Here is a 26,089-nt window from a genome sequence, read left to right on the forward strand (position 1 = left end):
ATCATGGTATCACTATGCTTGATTGGCCAGCAAACTCACCTGACCTAAAGCCCATAGAGAATCTGTGGGGTACTGTCAAGAGGAAGATAGGAGACACCAGACCCAACAATGCAGACGAGCTTAGGGCTGCTATTAAAGCAACCTGGGCTCCATGCCACACCGCATTGATGCAGTAATTAATTCAAAAGGAGCCCCGACTAAGTATTGAGTGCATACTATACTGTACATGGACATACTTTTCAGTAAGCCAACATTTCTGTATTAAAAATCCTTCTTTTTTTTTATTGGTTTTATGTAATCTTCTAATTTTCTGAGATACTGAATTTTGGGTTTTCACTAGCTGTAAGCCATAATCATCAAAATTAAAACAAGGAAATGCTTGAAATATACCACTCTGTGTGTAACGTATCTATATAAAATATATGAGTTTCACTTTTTAAATAGAATTACTGAAATAAATTAACTTTTTGATGATGTTCTAATTTTATGAGATGTACCTGTATATACAGCATATTGCTTTTGGCATAGTAAAGATGTCAGAGTGTAATTATGCCATTTGGTCTACCACAGCTATTCTTATAGATCACGCAGGCATAAAGGTTAAGCTTTATCAGAAGAACTTCAGGTATTTACACAGCAAGTAGGAGCACAGTAAGTGTATAGTAATACTGAAATAATTCTTTAATGAATTATTAAGTCAAATTTCTCTATAGCCACCATTCTGCATGAATCTTGATGAATGATCTGTGTACAGAAAACTAAGGTTGCTTACTTTGGGTTACTGCATTTTGCACATTACTATTGCTGAATGTAAATTATGTGCTGCAGTGAGGGAAAAAAGTATTTGAACCCCTGCTGATTTTGTATGTTTGCCCACTGACAAAGAAATTATCAGTCTATAATTTTAAAGGTAGGTTTATTTTAACAGTGAGACAGAATAACAACAAAGATTTCCAGAAAAACACATTTCAAAAACATTATAAATTGATTTTCATTTTAATGAGTTAAATAAGTATCTGACAGGGGATAACAATCAGCAAGATTTCTGACTCCCAGGTGTCTTTTATACAGGTTAAAAGCAGAGATTAGGAGCACTCCATTTAAGAGAGTGCTCCTAATCTTAGCTTGTTACCTGTATAAAAGACACCTGTCCACAGAAGCAAATCAATCAATCAGATTCAAATCTCTCCACCATGGCCAAGACCAAAGAGCTGTCCAAGGATGTCAGGGACAAGATTGTAGACCTACACACGGCTGCAGTGGGCTACAAGAACATCGCCAAGCAACTTGGTGAGAGAGTGACAACAGTTAGTGCGATTATTTGCAAATGGAAGAAACACAAAATAACTGTCAATCCCTTGGTCTGGGGCTCCATTCAAGATCTCACCTCGTGGAGTTTCAATGATCATGAGAACATTGAGAAATCAGCCAAGAACTACACGGGAGAATCTTGTCAGTGATCTCAAGGCAGCTGGGACCATAGTCACCAAGAAAACAATTGTTAACACACTACACCGTGATGGACTGAAGTCCTACAGCACCCGCAAGGTCCCCCTGCTCAAGAAAGCACATATAAAGGCCCGTCTATAGTTTGCTAATAAACATTTGAATGATTCAGAGGAGAACTGGGTGAAAGTGTTGTGGTCAAATGAGACCAAAATCAAACTCTTTGGCATCAACTCAACTCGCCGTGTTTGGAGGACGAGGAATGCTACCTATGACCCCAAGAGCACCATCCCCACCATCAAATATGGAGGTGGAAACATTATAGTTTGGGGGTGTTTTTCTGCTAAGAGGAAAGGACAACTTCACCTCTTTAAAGGGACGATGGACGGGGTTAATGTACCGTCAAATCTTGGGTGAGAACCTCCTTCCCTCAGCCTGGGTCATGGATGGGTATTCCAGCATGACAATGACCCAAAACACACGGCCAAAGCAACAAAGGAGTGGCTCAAGAAGAAGCACATTAAGGTTCTGGAGTGGCCTAGCCAGTCTCCAGACCTTAATACTATAGAAAATATGTGGAGGAAGCTGAGGGCTCAAGTTACCAAACATCAAACTCAAAACCTAATGACTTGGGGAGGATTGCAAAGAGGAGTAGGACAAAATCCCTCCTGAGATGTGTGCAAACCTGGTGGCCAACTACAAGAAACGTCTGATTGCCAACAAGGGTTTTGCCACCAAGTACTAAGTTATGTTTTGCAAAGGGGTCAAATACTTATTTCACTCATTAAAATTAGGGTTGCACCGATACCACTTTTTTAAGACCGAGTACATACCGATACTTTTTCAAGTACAGATACCGATTTTTTTTTACCACTTAAGCCCTGGAAGGATTTGCCCCTTAATGACCAGGCCATTTTTTGTGATACGGCACTGCGTCGATTTAACTGACAATTGCGTGGTCGTGCGACGCTGTACCCAAACAAAATTGATGTCCTTTTTTTCCCACAAATAGAGGTTTCTTTTGGTGGTATTTGCTCACCTCTGGGGTTTTTATTTTTTGCGCTATAAACAAAAAAAGAGCGACAATTTTGAAAAAAAAAACAATATTTTTTACTTTTTGCTATAATAAATATCCCCCCAAAAAATAAGCCAATATGTATGTATTCTACATATATTTGGTAAAAAAATTTCAATAAGCGCATATTGATTGGTTTGCACAAAAACAAAATAGGGGATATATTTATGGCATCTTTATTATTAAGTAATTTTAGTAATGGCTGTGATCCGCATTTTTTTTTTGGTACTGCAACATTGCGGCGGACAGATTGGACACTGTTGACACTTTTTTGGGACCATTGACATTTATACAGCGATCAGAGCTAAAGATAGCCACTGATTACTGTATAAATGTCATTGGCAGGGAAGGGGTTAACACTAGGGGCGATCAAGGGGTTAAATGTGTGTCCTAGGGAGTGATTCTAACTGTGGGGGAATGGGACTGCCTGGAGGAGGAGACATATCGCTGTTCATACTTAGTCCTGTCCTGACAGAACGGCGATCTGTCTGTTTACACTGACAGTTCTCCGTTCTGTGGCTCTCAGGAGCAATGGCAGGTGCCCGGCGGACATTGTGGCTGCCGGACACGCAAATCGGCTCCCCCTAGTGGTCTTAAAGCGGCCGTCGTATAGCTACGGTGATTTTCCCACGAGAGCCAACCTATGTCAGTATAACTCTGGCGGCCGGTCGTCTAGAGGTTAATGTCATGTGATAAACAGGAACTGATTCTGGACAGCCGCACTCTTGAAAAATAGCCTTATTTATTAGGAAAAGTTCAAAATCAAAGGTGAAAATCACAGCAGACAGAAGAGCTGATGTTTCGCACTAACATTAGTGCTTATTCATAGCTGGTTAATGTCATGTGACAGTGGCACTAATATGCAGCACTGATGTCACGTGGACTGTGTCAGTAGTTTCTATTTTATTTCTTTACAATTTTATTGTTTACAACATATTTTTACCATTTATTTATTTATTTATTTCACAATGCTTTCCTTTTCTGGGGGGGGGGGGGGGGGGACGGTGTCAGTGTGGTTTTTTATTTTTATTTTTTATTATTTTTACAATTTAACCTTTTCAATATTTATTTGGTTTTAACAGATCCCTGACATCTCCCTTTTGAGACAGGGAAAAAGGACGAGGACAGAGATTCCCCAATCCCTTTCTCAGCAGCCTCAGCTGCACTGGTGATGAATGTAGAAGAGATAGCGGCTCCTCTCTATTCATAAACTGAAGCATCGTAAACTCAGTTTACGATACTCAGTGACAGTTATGAATGAACAGAGTCCGTGATCACGAACTCTGTTCATTCGGAAAAAGGAGGAGCCGGTGAATTACATATTTACCGGCTCCTTCTTCCACTCTCCATCCTGACATATGAAGGACAGAGGTGACTGAGGACACGGAGGGGAGAGGGAGCGCAGAGGGGGAATGAGGAGCACAGAGGGGGACCAAGGAGGAGCACGGTGGGGGGCCGGAGCACAGAGGGGAACCAAAGCACGGAGGGGGACCCAGGAGCATGGAGGGGGACTGGAGCATGGAGGGGGACAGAAGCATGGACGGAGATCGGAGCATGAAGGGGGATCGGAGGAGCACGGAGGGGGACTGGAGGAGGATATGGGAGACAGTCAGGGACGATCGGTGTGGCACTGAGGGGGAGTTACAATCACTGATTTCCCTGTATATATTTCGATAAAGCAGCTGAAAGCTGTGGGGGAGGGGGGAGGAGAAGCGGCTGTCAGCTTCTTTATTGAAATGTATACAGGTAGATGCTCAGCATTGGCAGCCACAGGGGGACACTGTGGGGGGGGAGGCACAGGGGGACACTGTGGGGGGGTGGGAGGCACAGGGGGACACTGTGGGGGGGTGGTGGAAGGCACAGGGGGACACTGTGGGTGGGTGGAGGACACAGGGGGACACTGTGGGTGGGTGGAGGACACAGGGGGACACTGTGGGTGGGTGGAAGGCACAGGGGGACACTGAGGGTGGGTGGAGGACACAGGGCACAGGGGGAGACTGTGGGGGGGGGTGGAGGACACAGAGGGACACTGTGGTTGCGTGGAAGGCACAGGGGGACACTGTGGGTGGGTGGAGGACACAGGGGGACACTGTGGGTGGGTGGAGGACACAGAGGGACACTGTGGGTGGGTGGAAAGCACAAGGGGACACTGTGGGTGGGTGGAGGACATAGGGAGACACTGTGGGGGGGTGGAAGGTACAGGGGGACACTGTTAAGGCACAGGGGGACACTGTGGGTGGGTGGAGGGCACAGGGGGACACTGTGGGTGAGTGGACATTGTGGGTGGAGGACTTGGAGAATATCACGGGGCCTCATGCGGTCCTGTTGAAGCCCGGGCCCCCTACCCCTGTAATGTTTGCTGCCCGCTTCCTGCGTCCCGCCCCCGCGATGGGGGCCATGGTACCTCCAGCAAAAAAACTGCGCCTCACCTCAACTGCTGAATAACTCTCACAGCATGCTGCTCCCCGCCAGCCCCTCCTCTCGTCCGTCCCAGGTGATGTACAAGCACCTGGGGTGGACGGGAGGGAAGGAGGAGCCGGCAACGAGCAGCACGCTGTGAGAGGTATTTTCACAGACACATTTTGAATCCCTGCATGTATTGCGGATGCATAGGCTATCACAGGCCCCCTAGCGGCACAGTAGGGTCAGTCTGCCCCTGTACCCGTTACAAATACAGAAAAAGCTATTCTCAGTTAATGGAATGTAAATCTTAGTTATACACATAACATGACATTTTGTTGATCAGCCTTACCTAAAAACTGCAGCACACTGTTGAACCCACTGTAGATCCAGCTAAACAGGAAGGACATATCTAGCAGTGAATAATCCTGAAAGAAGAAACAAAATAAAATATATTTTTTATTTTCTTGTCGTTTATGAAAAAAGTCAATGGTGTTGCAACGAAAGAGAAAACAAATGAATAAGTCTTTTATTGCCCGGGCAAAGAACAGTCAACTTTTTATGTTTCATCAGATAATAAGTCACTACCTCCAGTAATTCCCATCAGAGACTTTGTAAATAAAGAGTTCATCTGTTTGCGAATGGTATGATTACTTTACAAGTATGACTGTTTACATCCTGAGACTGTTGGAATTGAATTATTTATCTGGCAGAAGTAACATTCAAAGTGGTTTAAAACCCAAAAGCATACATTTATTATATTGAAGCTTACGAATTCTTAGTTGTGGTGGCTGCATTCATTTTCATTTTTAGGCTTACTTTCTTTTATTTTTACATGGTGATCCCGCCAATAAGTGTGTTTTTCAACAGAACAAGCTATCATGCAGTTGTAGTAGTTGGAGGGTTGAGACAAGCCATATACCACTGACAGGGGTGATTACAATGGACAGCTTTTATTTATAGTATTTATATAGTATTTGTGTAATGCCCCGTACACACGGTCGGATTTTCTGATGGACATTGTCCGATCGGAGCGTGTTGTCGGAAATTCCGACCGTGTGTGGGCTCCATTGGACATTTTCCATCGGATTTTCTGACACACAAAGTTGGACAGCAGGAGATAAAATTTTCCGACAACAAAATCCGATCGCGTCAATTCCGACCGTGTGTGGCCTGTTCCGACGCACAAAGTGCCACGCATGCTCAGAAGAAATTCCGACACGGGACAGCTCGTTCTGGTAAACGTAGCGTTCGGAATGGATACAGCACTTTCGTCACGCTGCAATGTTCAAAATGGTTTAAAACAGCGCACTCTCTTCTTCTTTATAATGTGACAAGAATTAAGTAGTTTTGATGCTCATATTCACACACACTTCTCACAAACTTATTTCGTTACTATTTATCGGGATTCCCTCAATATATTTTGATTTCTCACGTCTGACAAAATTTTTTTTTATTTTTGGACTTTAATGTAGATTCTTTTTTTGTGTTTCTCTTTTTTATTTTTATTTTTTTTGGTGATTTTGATTTGTACTCCCGAAAATGTTTGTGTGTGTTTTTGGTGACAAGTTCCCACAACACCACTAATATGTTGTTCTATTTAATCTGTAGGAGATTGTTTGGTGTTGTTGTCCCTTGTTAATTTCACATTGTACTTTAGAAATGTACCTGAATCGTCACCAACAAACTGTCCTTTTTGGATGAAAACACACACAGGAGAGTAGAATTTCCCTAAACAAATTTTATTAAGGGGTCACAACTATAAACAAAGAGGGAGGCAACGCTGGAGAAACTGCAGAAGTGGGTGAAGCCTTGGACCCCCAGGGCAGACATCAATTATTTAAAAGCAAAATTGGTGGCCTGAGGAGTCCATATCTAAGGGAGGGCAGTCTGGTCCAGAAGTCCCAGAGATCCGGAAAGCAGCAGATGACATCTGTGTCCCCAGGCTGTGGTCATACGAGAGACTGCAGCTTTTGTCAGACCAGACTGAACACAGGGCCATCACTCTTTGGTCTTCTTTCCACGCTTCCTTACAGGCTTTGGCTGTGGTGGTGGAGTTGTGGCAGCAGGAGGAGGAGGAGGAGGAGGAGGAGGAGGATCGTCCCTCTCAATGACATCCGTCTTGTGTGTCAGTTCCCCACTCAACCCCTTACGAAGGACTTTATAAATCAGGTCCTCAGAGATCTTGCGTTGGCCCTTTTGTGGCAGCCATGCAGGCAAATGCCTCTTCAGGACTGGGGAAGGCTCGGAGGGACGCCGAAGCCTCCTGGATCAGCCTGTACGCTGACTACGGGACTCGGAGTGGCCTTCCTGGCTTGTTTATATGGCAGGCGGAGGGGAGGGACCTGAGACTCAGTCAGGCTGCGACTTGTCCCTGGCTTCTCTTGGCTGACACTTAGCCCCGCCTCCTCCTGGCTGCCACTAATCCCCGCCTCCTCCTGGCTGCCACTAATCCCCGCCTCCTCCTGACTTCCACATTCCACAGCCTCCTCCTGGCTGAGGTCTTCCTGTGTACGAAAAAGGGACATAGTTTTAGTTTTTTATTCATCAATCACACACAATTTTCACCTCCTGACTGCTGCAAATTCAATGTTAACAAATATAACAGACTATCCTTCTGAGCCCAGCAGTTTTCATTCTTTTCCCAATTTTGGGTGCCCACTACTGTCTATTGATATGTAAAGCACTTTTTTTAATCAGCAATTAGTGATCAATAATAACATCTAATAAACATCATTTATTTATTGACCAGAAATCTGTAGAAGAATGCTATACCTGACTCCAGATGGGCTCCTCCACTTCTTCCTGGCTGGAAGGCCCAGGTTGGACATCGGAAGCCTCAGCTGGGGTGGAAGGAAGAGTGGAAGGAAGAGTTCAGTGTGGTCTGACAGAAATCGCAGTCTCTCATAGTACCACAGCCTGGGGACATAAACCTCATCTGCTGCAGCTCCGGGAATCTGTGACCTTCTTGCGCTCCCTAAGATAAGTGCTCCTCAGGCCACCAATTTTTGCTTTTAAATAAGGGATGGTTGCTGTGGGGACCACTGGCTTCACCAACTCCAGCAGTTTCTCCAGCGCTGCCTGCCTCTTCTGTTTGTGATTATAGTGGGGGTGTCTCACTTGCCACAGACAGGGCAGCTCCCTGTACTTGTCTATGAACAGGGGCAGGAAATTGTGGTTGTTGAACCCATCCATTTTCTCTGTAAGACACAACACAAGACAAAGCCTAATGTCAGGCCAAACTCCCCTAATCTTGTTACAATATAGGCTTCCATTTCGAAGCAGTATAGGCCCAAGTTTAGATCCTACCTTCGTTAGCACGATCGGCGTCTCCGATGCTCCTTCCTCCGCTCACAGATCGTACGTAAGACGCGCGCGTTACGATTTATACACACTGCGCATGTGTATAACTCCGCCCACCCCTGACGTTCTTTCTAGTCTATTCCCCGCCCCTTTTCGTTCGGCGCAGTGGAGGAAGAGCACATGGCGGAGAGACAGCAGGATAGTGCTAAGTACAGCAACGAGGAGGAGGAGGAGGAGGAGGAGGAAAGGCTGGAGCCTGAAACGTCCCGATCCAGAAGGAGATTAAAGGACTCAAATATGTCCTTTGGGGAGATGTTGGAGATGGTGGACATCCTGAAGAAGGCCGACTATGATGGAAAGTATGGGCCTTACCCCAACCCCAATGTCAGAAAGGCCAAGATCATGGCGAAAGTGGTCAGGAGTCTGCACCGGAAATTGGGGGTACGACGATCGAAAGATCAGCTCAGGAAGCGGTGGTCGGACCTGAAATTACGAGAACATGAGCAGTACAGAAAGATCCAGAGAGTGCTGCAAAAAAGTAAGTAGTTGTGCTGTGTTCTTATTCTTTTTGTGTTTATCACGTTCGTGCTGCTCCATGTGCTTTTAGGAACTGTTGTACAGTTTAAAATGGCAACTTTCATGTTCATGGGCACATTATTCGTTCGGATCACACATTGTTATTTCGGACGATAAAATACCATTGTTTAGGCCATATGCATTTGGCCACCATTTTGACGCCCTATACTTGTCTTCAAAGAATTGGGTTGTGTAGATGGCTTTGTTACTAGAATGAAATGCAAACTAGATTGTGTGTAAGGAGAGGACACTGAGCAGCTGTTTTCACATCTTGACACTGGAGCACTAGTGTGGGACACAAGAACACCATTTTTATTAGGGGGGGCCACACAGGTGCTCCAGTGTATACTATAGGGGGGGGGCTACATCTGTGAAGCTTTTACCAAACAGGTAAAGTATTGCAGCTTGACAAAGGGCACTAAAAAAGCTACATCTTGGAACTCGGCTAAAATAGACAATTGTACCCCACTTCCAAGCAATGTTTCATCTTTATAGTTCTGACATCAAATATCTGTGTGCTAATTATACCATTTTTGTTTTACATAGGGGAGAAAAGACTCGGAGGACACCCCTCATGCGAGGAGAGCAGAGCCCCCCCCCCTCTGGAAGAAGGGGAAATCCACCCAACACAAGATGAGCAGGAGGAAGAAGACGTGGTGGAACTAGTCACCACAACAGGTGAGTGTCTGCAACCACAGGCTCAGATAAGAGATGGATTGCGGCATTTTTTGGAAAACTAATTTATTTGGGGTTCCTCTCTTTTTAGGTGATCGTGAGGTTGTGGATGAAGATCCTTTCACATCCGAAAGTGCCCAGATCCTGATCGGGGAGATCATGGGGTGTAATTTACAATTGGAAAACATCAAGCAAAACTTCAATGATGTTATTCCAAAATATAAAAACATCATTGATGTTTTGGGGCGAGTTTAAAACCCCTCCAAATCACTTTCTTCTTTTGTCTGCTACAATGTGCGAAATGTTTTTGTGATTTTTCCCAAAGCCAAATTTGGAGGATGCACACAGTGTGTCAACATGTGCTATCTGCCATCACGGGAGATCAATGGACGCGTTTTGGGGGTGCAACCCCTTCCTCAATAATAAAGTAGCGGTGAGGAAGGGCTTTCTCCCCCAAAACCCGTCCCTTGATCCCCCCTGATGGCAGATAGCACATGTTGACATTGGGAAATTGGTGTGCATCTTCCAAATTTGGCTTTTTCAGGGGTGATTTCCCCCCATCTGAACGCTATATCAAACACAGTTCCTAAATACTCATGTCTGATATTGCCTTCCAGTTCTACCAAATGTGAACTTTGTAAGATCAAGATTTGTGTCTTTGTTGTGGGTTTTACACATGCCTGTTTTCTATAAAATACACATTTTGATTTTGGATAATGACACCACAAAAATTGTTATACAACAAACATGTTGGTTTGTCAGAAAAACCTTTGGTAAATGCACATGTGATTGTGCAGGTATTAAAAAGATTGCTCATCAAGAATGTGTGGATTATTGTCTCAACACTACAACACTTTTGGGGTGATGTAATTGTTGTTTTAGGAGAAAATGGGGGTTATTTCCTAAGGGCAAATCCACTTTGCACTACAAGTGCAGTTTCAGTGCAGTTGCAAGTGCACTTGTAGTGAAAAGTGTCTTTGCATTTAGTAAATAACAGCCAACAGTGCTTTGTATAATAAGGTTACACAATCACGACATTTTCTGCACTCCACACATTTCTGTCAGGGTCAGCTCAAACAAACACAAGCAGTAAATGTCCACAAAGAAGAGCCTGGGGGGAGATGCCTGTCGAGAACTTGAGGTCCTGCAGACTTCTCCCTGTGGCCAAATACCGCAGGGTAGCGACCAACCTCTGCTCCGGAGTGATGGCTTGCCTCGTGCAGGTATCCTGCCTGCTAATATAAGGGGTCAGCGAAGCCAACAAACGGTGAAATACGGGGTCCGTCATCCAGAGAAAGTTCCTGAAATCATCAGGATTATTCTCACGGATCTCACGGAGCAAAGGCATATGACAGAACTGGTCACGCTGAAGCAACCAATTCTTGGTCCATGAACTCCTCCCCACCCTGTTCATGGACTGGACTTGTGTCAAGGTCAGGACCCCAACACCAAGCCCCCGCACAGCACGAACTGTACGAGGAGTATGCATACGAAACATGGCTAGAAAACGGTCGGCTGCTCAGAACGAAGTAACAGAACGCACTGAAGAACAGCAAGGCCTGTGAAGAGCGACCTGAAAAACAGCAACGAGCAGGCGAGATCACACAGAAAACTCTGATACGAACTGACTGCACGCACTGAAGAGCAGATACAAACCCACAAGCACAAACTGAACGTCAGAAAACGATCTGAAAGCCACGAGTCTGAAAAAGCGCGAATCGTCTCTCACCAAACTTTTACTAACACGAGATTAGCAAAAGGAGCACAAAGGGTGCCACGCTTGGTTCTGAACCGGCCTTTTCTAGTCTCGTCGTATGTGGTGTACGTCACCGCGTTCTTGGCGATCGGAAATTCCGACAACTTTGTGCGACCGTGTGTAGGCAAAACAAGTTTGAGCCAACATCCGTCGGAAAAAATCCTAGGATTTTGTTGTCGGAATGTCCGAACAAAGTCCGACCGTGTGTACGGGGCATAATACTTTTATCCCAAAATGAACTGAAACTGCTTAAAAAGTGTAAGCTGAAGTTTGGCTTCAATTTGTTAGTGTATCTAACATTGCTTGTGCATCTTACACAAACGCATGTAAAAATTGTGTCATTTCTCACGCAAAACACCCCAAAACTGCCTGTTGTGCTTGAGTTGTCATTCATTGTTAAAGGCACCCCAAATGTGACAAAAAAGACAAGCATTTGTTGTGCATAAAAATGCTGCATAAAAACACACAAAGTTTAACACTTCAAACATGGTGCAATTGTGCAAAATATGAATGCAGTCATAGGCCTGGTTCACATCAGTGTGATTTCAGATGCAACTTCAGACACACAATCATGTGACAATGGAAATCACATTTTTTTCAATGGTGCCCGTTCATATGAATGCAGCTCAACATGTTTTTGGAAAAGGTACTTTGATGCGGTTGCAGCATGATTTGGGCTCAATAGGCTTCAATGGAAACTCACCAAAAACACCTGTAAAATGGATGTACAAGCGTTTTTAGTGCTTTTTTGGCAGAGTTTTGTGTATAAACTCCAGTCTCTTTCTCCTACAAAAAAATACATGAAGCGATAAAAACACATCTAAAGCACACTACAAAATCGCACTGAAAATCATATCAAGTCGCAGCTGGCCAAAGACAGGAAATTAGTTACTGGTTTGTTTTTTAGGTGAAAACAGAGGGAAATCGAATGCAGCCGCCACATCTACTGATTGCTAAGCTGCAATATATTAAATCTTTGTGGGACCTTCATATTGTTAAAGACATAATGTGGGGGTGCTTAAATATTTTGAATATTTTATGCAAATTGAAGTAAATCTAAGGGCTCACCCTGCACTTTTCTGAAGTATCTTGTGAAGAATATGTGGTACGCCACAGTTAAATGTATTTTTCAGAAAGACAGGCAACAGGAAGTCTATTCCCTCTTGGAGCACATTGGAGTTCTGGAGAGGCAACATAAACTATTTTTTGCTCGCGATGTGGCAGTTGATCTACAAAATTTATGTGACTCTCAACTTGCTCTTATTGGTTAAAGCAAAAACCAAACCCATGTATTCGCGGAGACTATTCCATGAGCTTGGTGGTAAGCCTGGCAGACCTTTGACACATGCATTACAGGAGACCAAAGCACATTCCTATATCCCCTCACTGACGCCCCCCTCGGGTCAAAAACTCTACAAATCACAGGAGATAGCCAATTGCTTAAACTTCTTTTACGAGGAACTTTACAACTTGGCCCCTAAGGAAACAGAACTCTCCGGCCCATACCTCTATAATAGATGAGTATCTGCTCACCTCAGGTGTCCCCACATTGAGATCTCAGGAGAGAGAATAAATGGAAGGCCCTACTACAGAACCAGAAGTTCTCAGCCATCCAGGGAATGGAAGCGTGAAAAACGCCGAGCCCTGATGGGTTTCCTCTCCTTTATTATCATACATAGGCTGCGCATCTGGTGCCTCGATTTATGCACGCTTACAATGCGCTCTTAGAAGGGACTCCGCTCCCTAGAGATTCCTTATTCACTCACATAGCTCTGATTCCTAAAGAGAGTAGAGATGTGACAGACTGTGTGAACTACCGTCCGATATCTTTGTCGAACACGGACCTCAAGATCTTTACCAAGATCCTAGCCAACCATCTGATCTCTTTTGTCCCCAAGTTAGTCCATTATGATCAAGTAGGGTTCATCCTAACTAGAGAAGCCAGAGATGACACGAGCAGGACCTTGAATCTTATCCATTTGGCCTGGTCCAAGAAAACTCCATTGTTGCTGATTTCAGCGGACGCAGAGAAGGCCTTTGACCCAGGTCAACTGGCTTTTTATGAAACGCATGTTGCAATACCTTGGCCTAGGCCCCTATATGTGTCAAAGGATAGAGGCAATTTATTCCCATCCCTCAGCAGTGGTTCGCGCCAGTGAAGCAATTTAGTCACCCTTCTTTCTGAGCTAGAAGGGCTGTCTGTTGTCACCCTTGATATTTGTATTGGTACTGGAACCCTTGTTGGCCCAAATTAGGGTTGATTCAAATATAAAGGGCATCGGTGCAGGCAACACATATCATAAAGTTGCGGCATACGCCGATGATTTATTATTCTTCATAACAAGTTCTGAGACTTCTATCCCCAATTTATTGAAGGTCCTTAGAACATACTCCATTCTAATTATAAAATGAATGTGCACAAATCTGAAGCTTTGAACACAAATTTACCCAAGACTCTGAGTAACTTACAACAGAACTTCTCCTTCTCTTGGGCTCACAACAAAATCAAATATCTGGGCGTTTATCTCACCCCCTCGCTGTCTGAGGTCTTTCAGGAGAATTTCTCCCCCTGGCTTGCCTCTCTACGTCTAGACCTCAAGCTTTGGCACCAGAAGTCTTTCTCCCGGCTTGGTAGGAATAGTATCTTAAAGATGGCAATTTTCCCAAAACTATTGTATCTCTTCCAAACATTACCGATAGCTGTCCCACGTCACTTTCTGCGGTCGGTTTGTGGGAGTATTTGAACTTCCTCTGGGGCTACAAATCAAAAAGACTGTCCCATCGTATCTTGACCTTATCAAGGGACCTGGGTGGTATAGAGTTTCCTGACCTGTTTAAATATTACTACGTGGTCCATTTAACTAGAGCCTTGAAATGGATCAAGCATTTTACAGAGAAGGAGTGAGTAGGAATGGAACAGGCCATGTTACCCTTTCCACTTCCAACTTTGTTGTGGCAGACTTCTACCCTGCCGCACATATCATCTGCCGGACCTGCTGATTGGCTCCCGCTGTGTCCAATTACAGCGGGGTCGCCAGCGGAGTACATGCCCCAGACCCATTAACAAAATCAAATACAGGTATGTGATTTTGTGCAGGAGGGCTGCCTTGCCGCAGTATATCTGCGTAGGGCAGTCCGGAACTGGTTAAACAGAATGGCAACAATGAAGAAAATTCAGAGCTAATATCTTTGTGTTGTTACTTGACAAAAGAAAGTGTAGTCCTAATGATTTTTCAGGCACATTCAACAGATATGAAATCTGAACTCAACAGATATGAAAAACAAATTACTAAATGCAAAGATAAAATACATATAAGGTAGCTGTTTTAATTGTCAAACCATTGTATTTATGTTTATCCAGTAAATCTAGTGATTTACAAAGATCTGTCCCACAGTTCAGTTCTGCTTTTCAGGAAGGGGGCCCTGATCTTTATCTGCTGGAGTTTCACTTTCACTTACAGGTATCCACCTTATCCTCACCCTTTGACTGGACAGTGAAGGAGAAGAAGCAAACTGATTAGCTCATCTCTCTGTCACTCTGCTTTTTGCCCCTATCAGTATGTTCCTTATACTGTACATGAACTGATTGGCTCCTTCTGCTTCTCCCTCTTTCAGTTCTTCTGTACAAGGACTGCAAGCAGTGGAGGACCATCCATTAGGGGAGCAGGAGCGCCGCCCCCCCAACCCATGCGCCCAGGCCCTAATCTACATGCAGGGCGCTGGACGCATGGATTTCAATGTTTTTTTTGTTTCTTTAAGCACATGATTAGAGCCTGAGGCTCAAATTGGCTTAAAAAAAGGGTGGGCTCAAGGAGCAGAGCACTGCACCCTGAGCACACACAGTTGTGTGACATTAGCGAATTAAAATTCCTCCCAGCCAATCACGAAGCGGGTCCTGACACTCCATTGGCCGGGAGTCCTAAGATCCCAATTGGCTGGGAGTCCGAAGACCCGATTGGCGGGGAGGAGAAGCAGCGACCACCAGGACATGGAGGAGACGGGGGGGAAGCCACAGCCACGACCTGGATGGGGTAAGAGGCGACCAATTGGCGAGCGAGCGAGCCGGTGACCGGGGGGGTGGCAGTTGGAGTGACCAAAGGACACTGTGTCAAGCTAGTGGGTGGGTGGGGGGGTAGACCGCCAAAGACCAACCACCACCCATAGTCCACCACCAGAGACCCCGCATAGCCACCAGAGACCCCACATAGCAACCAGAGACCCACATAGCCACCAGAGACCCAGAATAGCCACTTGAGAAGGAAAGGGTGGGACAAATTTAGATGGGGGGCGCCTGATTTTAGTCTTGCCTAGGGCAGCACAAAACCAAAATACACCACTGATCAAACAGTCTGCTCTTGGGCTAAATTTACTGGGACAGCTAGTCCTGGGCCATTCAGCACTACTTGTAAATATTTTTTTGTACAGCAAAATGATTGATTTCAAATAATTTGGCAATCCTTTTAAATTCCTTACCAGACTCATGATCATTTCCAACCTTCTTTCTGAGGCCCTTAGAGAGCTCTATTAGTCTTGGCATGATGATATCACACATGTTAATAGCAAAGAGTACACCAAACCCTAAATCTCTGAGGCGCTTCAGTGTGACAGGTCCCACCTGCATAATCCCTAAGGGCCCATTCACACGGGGTGCATACATGCGTCTCCAATGCAGGGTTGTTTTTTACCGGCACAGGGATGCACAGTTGTTGCATCCCATTAATTTCTATTGAGACATACAGTTGCACAGGTACAGCCGCTGTGTCGTAATATAACAGGTGGATATGTGCGGGTGTGGGTCTCCCCACTGTCAGAATATAAAAGCACAGCAGTAGGATTCCCCCCCATCCACCTCGAATGTGTGGATGGGCAAACTGGGTATTTTTTTATTCATTCAACCTGCTGGTTGAACATTCTATATTAGTAGTATAACCAGCAAATTACCTCACCAGAGCACCCTGCAAGAGAAGAGTTTGATAAAGTGATGAAATCATTGTCATTAAATTGCTATTATGTTGTGTTTCAGGCTCCAATGACATCATGATACATGTGCATCCCATTGTCCAAATGTGTGGAGGTTTCCACAGAACTGGTCACAGATTGGGTCACCTACAACCTCTGTGAATGTTAAGTACAATTGGTCTGGTGGAAAAATGTTGTGGGCTTCAGTCAATCATTGTGGATTTCAGGTGAGTTCCTTGTTCTATTAAACTATCAAAAATGTTTATGTAAGGTTTTAAGCATAAGATTAAAAATATTCTGTGAAATATAAATATTGTCAGAGCACAACAAATCTGGATGTCAGGCTCCGCACTGTGGATCCTTGGTGCCTCAGTCACAAAGTCTTGTGATCATGCTGAAACACGATCTTTCACATGTTCACTTATGTAGTGAGAAAAGGGTGCATTTTGACATGTAATATTGGTTGTTAAGGAGCTGGCGCCTGCTGGCGTCCTAACAACCAATGGGTTGTCCCTGCTGTCAGACGGTGATTCCTGGCTGACAGCAGAATTTAAGCAAAGGAGCCAGACAGAAAAATAAATGCCCTTAAGGTCTGGAATGGATTTTGAGGGGGAGCCCACGCAAAAAAAAAATGGCATGGGGCCCCTTGATATCCATACCAGGTCCTTTGGGTCTGGTATTGATTTGAAGGGGGACCCTACTCTAAAAAAACTAAAATAATTATGGGTGGGGTCACCCTCAAAATCCAGACCCTTATATGAGCCTGCAGCCTAGCAGGCCTGAACCATGCCAGGCTACATGCCCTCAACATGGGGGGTTCCAAACCACCTTGTTGGCATGTTTCCCACAACCCTGGATGTGGTTCTGGGGCTCTGAGGGAGGGGAGCTCCCCTGCATGTAGTAAATAAGGGGTACGTAGTACTCATTCACCAAAAAAAGTAAGTGGTGAATAAAAACACGAACACGTTTTTTAACAAGTCTTTTCTTAAACAAAACAAAAGTCTCCCGATGGACATCCATCATCAATCTTGTTGTCCAAAGATGTAGGTCCACGTCAATCATGATAAATGACAGCCACTAACCAGCATGAAAAAAAACCTCAGCTGCTGGCCGACACCTGACCAATCCTGTCACTTGTCTCGCACCAAATGACATCCCTGTTTCTCCCCAGATTTCAGGAGGAACCAGAGAAAAACATGTACCGATAAAAGAGGTGCCAGAACAAATAAAAAAGAGTCCAAATCGATTTATTGGTTTGCGCTAAGAGACAGAAGGCAGAAGACAAGCAAATATTGCTGGCTGGTATCTCCTGGTCCAGCAATGAACTTCTTTACATAGATTTACACCAGAAAACCCTAATCTGAGTCCATTCAAGTGTCTGATGTTAACCAAAGCCCTGATGAAGGGCCCCCTGAAACTTGTTGGCTGTTTTTTAGCAAAAATTAAAAATTCAATTTGGACTCTTCTATCATTTGATCTAGCGCTCCTTTTGCTGGCTATCCACTGGAGGATAGCCCAGTCTGTTGCAAGCAGCCTTATCTGGGCCACTGAGGATTCTTAAAAGGTTCTTTTTCCCTCACCCTACCTTATACGAACTAAGATTAAAGTCCCAGTAACTCTTGGGTGTTTTTTGTGGTCTGAATTTCGGCGGCGGGCATTTTTAGTCTTATTTAATTCCTTTCTAAATATGAAGCAATAAGGAATAAAATTTTTTTATATAAGAGTTATACTTTTTATTTTATAAGCCAATACATTGACCTGTGGCTATGGGGTAAGTAAGACAGTAAAGCTGGCCACAGATAAATCAAAAGTTGGCTGGTTTAGTGGGGATTGGTCGATTTTTGATCAGTGTGTGGCCGTTTGATCGGTTTGTGTCAGAGACATACTGGACATTTTTTGTCAATCAGCCGCTGATCAGTATATCTTGACATAGGGATATTCTGACAGCTGTCCCGCATACAATGTCCTTGGAGGGCATTCCTCCCTTGGGGGGATTCCTCCATTTACCTCGTTTGTGTGGATGGTGAAACCTGTTCGTTTTTTTTTTTTCTTTTGGCCAGCTGACTGAAGGAAAAGAAAACTATCCATCTATGGCCAGTTTAAATAAAAAAACTAGTGGGGGGCATAAGTTTGTATTACAGCAAAAAAAAAAAAAAAGATAAACAAGGTATTTGGGGAGCTATTCTGCCTGTCAGATATAAACCTTTCAACTGCAGATAAAAAAAATAAAAAAATAAAAAAATAACTGCAAGCAAAGAAATGCAAATAAAGTATATTTAAAAGCAAAGGTCAAGAACGTTCATGGATCTGACCGAACACGTCAGCAGTTTCACTTGTTGCAAAAAGACAATCCTAAAATGCCTCCGAAGGCCTGTCAGAGAAGTGAAACACAGTGACGCAGACGAGAGGGTCAGGTTACAACAACCAACAAATCTGTTCAGGTGAGTCACCAGGAGAATCCTCTCACAGCAGTCATTTCTCACTGGTATTGTGTACCAAAATGTTTTGTGGAGTACTCAGTGTGTAAAAAGGATTTATAAAACTCCTCTTCCATATAGCACGTTCAGTACACCTGTGTTTGGTAAATTCTAGTTATATCAGAAACAAATTTAAAATAACCCTGTTAGTAAAACATTAACTAAAGTAAATCATTACCATGCTCTTTCCCAAGCTTTGATTTTCATGCAGAAATAGACATTTTCTGAGGTCTATTAAATAAGTTGTGCTAAAAAGTTTGCATACTCTGGCAGAAATTGTGAAATTTTGGCATAAATATTGAAAATATGACCGATCATGCCAAAAAATTGTCTTTTATTTAGGGATAGCAATCACATGAAGCCAATTATTATAACATTGTTTTTTAGGATCCTTTTTAAATTATAACGATTACAGAAATCACCCAAATGGCCCTGATAAAAAGTTTACATACCCTGGAATGTTTGGCCTTGGTACAGACACAGAAGGTGGCACACATGGGTTAAAATGACAATTAAAGGTTAATTTTCCATGTTTGTGGCTTTTCAAAACACAATTAGTGTCTGTGTATAGCTAGTCAATGTGATGGATCTCGGATACCCCATATGGGAACCTCCGCCAGACCTGTGTCTCCTGTCCTCCAAACGCACCCGCAGCCTGCAGACTCGCCATAACCAGCCCTTAACCCCTCAATGGCGAGACAAGAAACACAGGTGTTGAGGGTTAAACAAGCAGAGCATAAACTCTTTATTAAGTACCAAACATACACATATAAACACAGTTAGGGACACTCCCCTTAGCCTTGTCATAGAGGGGGTAGGGGACAAGGAAGAACCAATGGAAACTCAACACTTGTATATTCAAACAACTACAGTTGAAACACATAAAGGGATTATGATAAACAGGCAGCCCCTCCTTACACATCCCCTGCTGGGAGGTGTCTCCAGACCTTTGTCTATGTGCCATGACCCAACACAATTAAACACAGCAACAAGGGAGGGGGAGAAGGGATGTAGCATTACATTACATTATCTCAATGCCATTTTGTCCCCAAGTCCCTGAGTCTCTTCTGGGCCAAAATCTGTGGGAAGGAGGCCAGCCCACAGCCCCCTCCAAAACACGCAGTGACAGTGGGTTCTGTCACAGTCAATGAATTAGTTAGCTCTCACATGGATGCACTAAGCAGGCTAGACATTAAGCCATGAGGAGGTAGAAAAGAACAGTCAAAAGACCTGCATAACAAGGTAATGAAACTTTACAAACATGGGAAAAGGATATAAAAAAAATATCCAAAGCCTTGAATATGCCAGTCAGTACTGTTCAATCACTTAGTAAGAAGTGAAAAATTTGGGGATCTCTTGATACCAAGCCAAGGTCAGGTAGATAAAGAAAGATTTCAGCCAAAACTGCCACAGAAACTGTTCAGGATACAAAGAAAACCCATAGGTAACCTCAAAAGAAGTACAGGCTGCTCTGGAAAAAGATGGTGTGGTTGTTTTTAAGGAACACAATACGATGATACTTGAACGAAAAAGAGCTGCATGGTCAAGTTGCCAGAAAGAAGCCTTTATTGTACAAGTTCCACAAAAAAGCCTGGTTACAATATGCCCAACAACACTTTGACATGCCCCATTGGCTTTTTTGTGGCATTGGCGCAGTAAAGGCTTCCTTCTGGCAGTTCAACCATGCAGCTCCTTTTTGTTCAAGTATCGTTGAATTGTGCTCCTTAAAAACAACCACACTGTCTTTTTGGAGAGCAGCCTGTATGTCAGGATGCACATGCCAGCAAACAGAATAATCCCTCTGGAAGAACTCTTGGTCACAAGCTAAAACTGATTCCCTTTCATGCTCATAAGGATTGGGCACTGGCTAATAGATATGCTCATTCGCGAACTTGCGCGCAAACACAAGCCTTCGCGCATCCCCGTGCGCGCTGAAGCTTGCGTGCACCTGTGACAGGCGCTGGCGCCAAACAGACTATTTAAACCCAGCCAGTGCTCAGATCCAATGCTGCTTTGTCTTCAGCCTCCTGTGTATTTGGCATTCTGTGAACCTGTATCCTGCTTCCAGTTATCAACCTTGCTCGTCTTGACCATTCCCTGAACTCCACCTGCATCGACCTCAGCTTGTCCAATGACCATTCTTCTGTCTCATCCTGCAGGCTGCAGAGCGGCTGAGGACTATGTAACAGACTTTAGACGCTGGAGCGCAGATACCAACTGGAATGATACCGCCCTCAATTACCAATTCCGGTTGGGCTTATCTGAACCACTAAAGGACGAGTTGGCCCCTGTGGGGGTTCCTGGTTCCCTGGAAGCTTTGATAAACCTGGTGGTCCAGATTGATAGACGTCTGAGAGAACGCAGGACAGAAAGGTTTGCCGGGCGGTTTCCGGCCTTATGGAAGATGTTCATGAGTTTACAGTCCTCCAAGTTCAGCACCAATACCCTCAGGCACTCCGGCTCCTGACTCTCCAGAACCAACTCAGCTTGGCATGCTTCATCCTTCGCTCTCTCCAGAGGAACGCCATCATCGTCGCCAGAACAACCTGTGTCTATACTGCGGAGAGAATGGCCAGGACCTGCCCTGTCAAGACTTGTAGATGCCTGGCCCTTTCTTCTGCCAACCAGTCATTGTCTCACAATTCTTCTCACCTGGATATTCAGATCTCATTGCAGTTTCCAGAAGGGGTTATCAAGGCACCCTCTATTATTGATTCTGAAGCCTGCAGTTGCTTAATTGACTTGGCATTCTCCATGCAACACAAGGTTCCCCTGCAGTCAAGATCTCATGGACTTTCAGTTCACCTGGCAGATGGGTCACGCATTAAGTCTGGGCCTGTCACCCAAGAGACTGTACCTGCTATCATATCCAGTGTTCATAAAGAACTGTTAGGTCTGGATGCCATAGCTTCACCCTTGTTCCCTGTCATCTTGGGTATGCCATGGCTAAAGGCGCACAATCCCAGCATCAATTGGGGTACGAGAGGAATCGAGTTCTTATCCAATTGCCAGCACCCCTTCTTTTCCAAGCCACAAACTCACCTGTCTTCATTGCTATGTATGGACTCTGATGCTAAAGCATGTTCATCTGTTCCTGCACCTTACCGTGACTTCTTGGATGTGTTTAGTAAGAAAGGAGCAGAGACTCTTCCTCCCCCCAGGCCATACGTTTGCCCGATCGAGCTTCTTCCAGGGGCCGAAACACCATTCGGGCGAATCTTCCCTTTGACAGAACTTGAACTTGCAACACTAAAAGAATATGTTGATGACAGACTGAGGAAGGGTTTTATCCATCCCTCCACATCTTTGTCGAAAAGAAGGACCATTCCCTTCGCCCTTGTGTGGACTACCGTGATCTGAACAAAATCAAGAACCATTATCCTCTACCCTTGTTGCCAGAACTGTTTCAGAGACTCTGTTCTGCCGTCATCTTCACTAAATTGGACCTACGTGGGGCATACAATTTGGTGCATATTCGTGAGGGTGACTAATGGAAGACTGCATTTCGAACCCGATTTGGGCATTTTGAGTGCTTAGTAATGCCCTTCGGACTTTGCAACGCCCCAGCAACATTTCAGCACTTTATCAATGACTTTTTCTCGGGATTACTTGGACTTATTCGTCATCGTGTACCTAGATGACATTTTGATGTTTTCTGCTTTCTTGGCGGCGCATATGTTAGAAATGTTTTGGGCCAACTCAGACAGCATGGCCTATATGCAAAACCCAAAAATGTGAGTTTGAGTGCCAGAGTATCCAGTTCTTGGGTCTAATCCTATCCACAGAAGGCATCAAGATGGATCCCCAGAAGGTCTCTGCCATTCTGGACTAGCCGGCTCCCCCAGACATTGCACAGCTAGATGCAGATAACAACTTTATTTCAATGGCTGCATACGGCCTGCTCCAGCTGTCACCATGCCTCTTTCTGTACAAGGCACAGTAATGGCTGGAGCAGCGGGTTTGTTTGTATACAAACCTCATATGATTACCATGTATATTATGGTGTTCATATGGTTAGAAACCACATTGGAACAGCATGTCTAAAATAGAACATAGATTATTTTTTTCACAGTGCTTTCTGCCTCAGAATATTAATTAACAAACTAAGGGTATTAAAATTAAAAAACTATTTTCTGATAAAAAACACTAACTGATGAAGTTATGTATCCATTAGAAAATGATAAATATGTACAGGTGGCTAGTGAAAGAACTAGTTATGTCTCCATATCAGCCTCTTTTAATCCACTACAGCTGTATTCCTTCACTGCCATAGAAAAATGTCAGATCGCCAACCTGGCTGTGCGGTCGAGCTCTGGCAGGTAAAACAGCTCCCATGTATGCATGTTAACTGTGTATTCAGGTACTTGGCTAGAATTCAGCTTTAAACTGTAGCACTCACATGCATTGTCATATAAACACATGAATAAAAACACTCATATGTACACACTGTGCATTCACATTAACATAAATATACATAACATATACAGTACTGTCCAAAAGTTTTAGGCAGTTGTGAAGAAATGCTGTATGGTAAGAATGTTTTAAAAATATACATTTTAATTGTTTTTTGTATCAATTTACAAAATGTAAAGTGAGCAAACATAAGAAAAATAAAAATCAAATCAATATTTGGTGTGACTACCCTTTGGCTTCAAACCAGCATCAATTCTTACACTTGTACACTTTGTTTACATGCACAAAGGCAGGGATTTTGTAGGATTAGAGTCAGGTATATGATTAAGCAACTGAAACAGAAACAGCTGTGTATGAGGCTTAAACTGGGTAAGGAACAGCCAATCTCTGCTACTAATGTGAGGTTGTGAAACACAGTTTCATGTCACAGGTCAGACACCATGGCAAGACTGAGCACAGCAACAAGGCATAATGTAGTTATACTGCATCCGTAAGGTCTCTCCCAGGCAAAGATTTCAAAGCAGACTGGGGTTTCAAGATGTGCTGCTCAATCCCTTCTGAAAAAATACGAAGAAACGGGTAACGTTTAAGACCATGAATGCAGTGGTCGGCCAAGGCAAGTTAATGCAGCAGATGAAAGACACATCATTCTTACTTCCCTTCAACATCAGAAAATGTCCAGCAGTGCCATCAGCACAGAACTGGTGGAAATCAGCGTGGCCCATGTACACCCATCTACTGTACAGAGAAGTCTGGCCAGAAGTGGTCTTCATGTAAGAATTGTGTCCAAAAAGCCATACCTTCAACATGGAAACAAGTGTAAGGGACTCAACTATGCACAAAAACATAGGAACTGGGGTGCAGAAAAATGGCAGCAGGTGCTCTGGACTGATGAGTCAAAATTTGAAATATCTGTCTGGAAGGCAGTTTGATGAAGGGCTGAAAAGCAGCACAATAATAAGTGTCTGCGGGCAACAGTGAAGCATGGTGGAGGTTCCTTGCAAGTTTGTGGCTGCATTTCTGTAGAGTTGGAGATTTGGTTAGGATCAATGGTGCCTTTGATTCTGAGAAATACAGACAGATGCTTATCCATCATGCCATACTATCGGGGAGGGGGGGGGGGTGTGATTGGTCCCAAATGTATTCTTCAGCAGAACAACAACCCCAAACATACAGCCAATGTCATTAAGAACCATCTTTAGTGTACAGAAGAACAAGGAGTCCTGGAAGTGATGGTTTGGCCCCCACAGAGCCCTGATGTCAATATCATCTCAACATTTGTCTGGCATTACATGAAGAGACAGAAGGACTTGAAGCAGCCTACTTCCACAGAATATTTGTGGTTAGCTCTCCAACATGTTTGGAACAACCTACAGTACCTGTTGAGTTCTTTCAGAAACTGTGTGCAAGTGTACCTAGAAGAATTAATGCTGCTTTGAAGACAAGGAGTGGTCACACCAAATATTGGTTTGATTTGGACTTCTCTGTCCATTGGCTTTCCGTTTTGTTATTTGATAAAAATAAACTATTAACACTATTTCTGAAAACATTATTAATTTACAGCATTTTTTCACACCTGCCTAAAACTTTGCAGTGTGTATATTCATGTACACACATGTATTAGGTTACAAATGTGTATGTAGACATGTATTTAAAGGCAGATATCACTATTACAATCTAATATCTCCCTCTAGAACAGCCTATCTCAAACTTTCTACCCTTAAAGAGCCCTTGTTAGGAAAGCCCTGCTAAAAGTTATCAGTTCACCGTACATTAAAATGACCAGCAATTAGTGGTCAGCAGTATAGCATTCACTTACTATGGTGGCCAGTGTAGTCCCGCCTACATTTTTGGTAAGGGGAAAAATGAATCTTTACATTGGTTGTTAGTAAGTCACATGATCTTCCCTGTGTCAGCCAATGGCAGCTTCAGGGGAGAGGAGTTAGCACTGTAATGGCTGGGAGTGATGGTGTCACCCATAGGCTCCTATGGCCCATCAGTTGTTGGTCCATCAATCCATCAGGGCCCCTCCAATTTTATTAGTCCACTAGACATATTGTTCTGCAGTACCAAGTCCTATAAAAGGTTGCTTTAGAAAAACAAAGCATAATGAAGTTTAATACAATATTTTTAACAGATTTGTCAACAAGGGTGTGATTCAAGTTAAATATCCAAAATTACCACTTAATTACATTTACTGCACAACTTTAAATTAAATTTAGTGCTGGTGCAGAATATTAAAGCAAGCATTCTATGTAACTAGATTTCAACTCAATAAAACTAAAAAAAAGTTGAATGGGTAAGGTAAAAAAGTAAACTTACCTGTCCTGCCACCCATGCGGCCAGTCTTTGCTCTTTTGAAAGGCTAAGCTGGCTAAAAAATCTGCACTCAACACTTTTCTGTGTGTCAAAAACCAGGTCCGCTTTTGTATGTGGTGGTGCCATAATGGTGGTGTCCTGTAGTAATGCATCTGTTGATGCAGAAGGTTATTCAGCCAGCTTAATTCTTCAAAAGAGCGGTTATCTGTATGGGCAACACTTTTTTCATCTAATGACAAAAACCCTTTAAGCACTGATCTGGTGGTGCTAGTTTACTAGGTTAATAGCATTCCTGTATAATAAAAAGATGGAAGAGAATCACCAGCCAGTGTGGAGTTACCTACAGATCTATGGCACAAATGACTTGGACACCTAATGATCTTTCTTGCAAAACATCCTTCTAAAAACATGCAATTCATGCAATTTGCAATGGATATACAGTACTTGCATGTAACTGGACGAATTTTGATCCACCTATGGGCAGGCTGGTTGTGCTGAAGTCGATCAATTGATTAACTTCAGTACAACCAGCCTGTCAGGTTTTTTTTTTGTACAAACACTGGCACTGGATATAGCCAGCAACCGTGATCATTGTATTCTGATCGCGGGGGAAACCTTCTACTGTCAGAATACAATAGCTGAGTGGGAGGTATTCCCTCATTAACATTGACTGTGTTGATGGGGGGAATT

At 43.8% G+C, this 26,089-nt stretch overlaps 1 protein-coding gene across 2 annotated transcripts in view; it reads right to left on the reverse strand.

The window, feature by feature from the left end:
• SAR1B (secretion associated Ras related GTPase 1B) overlaps positions 1–26,089 on the reverse strand; it is a 301,257-nt gene that overhangs the window by 212,014 nt on the left and 63,154 nt on the right. For both annotated transcript variants that reach the window (XM_073620798.1, XM_073620799.1), the window contains exon 2: positions 5,274–5,349. In XM_073620798.1, coding sequence (XP_073476899.1) covers positions 5,274–5,331 — 58 coding nt within the window. In that variant the 5' untranslated portion in view covers positions 5,332–5,349. The remainder of the gene's footprint in view (positions 1–5,273; positions 5,350–26,089) is intronic.

Source organism: Aquarana catesbeiana, linkage group LG03 (assembly GCF_042186555.1).
Source record: "Aquarana catesbeiana isolate 2022-GZ linkage group LG03, ASM4218655v1, whole genome shotgun sequence".
Taxonomy (NCBI): Eukaryota; Metazoa; Chordata; class Amphibia; order Anura; family Ranidae; genus Aquarana; species Aquarana catesbeiana.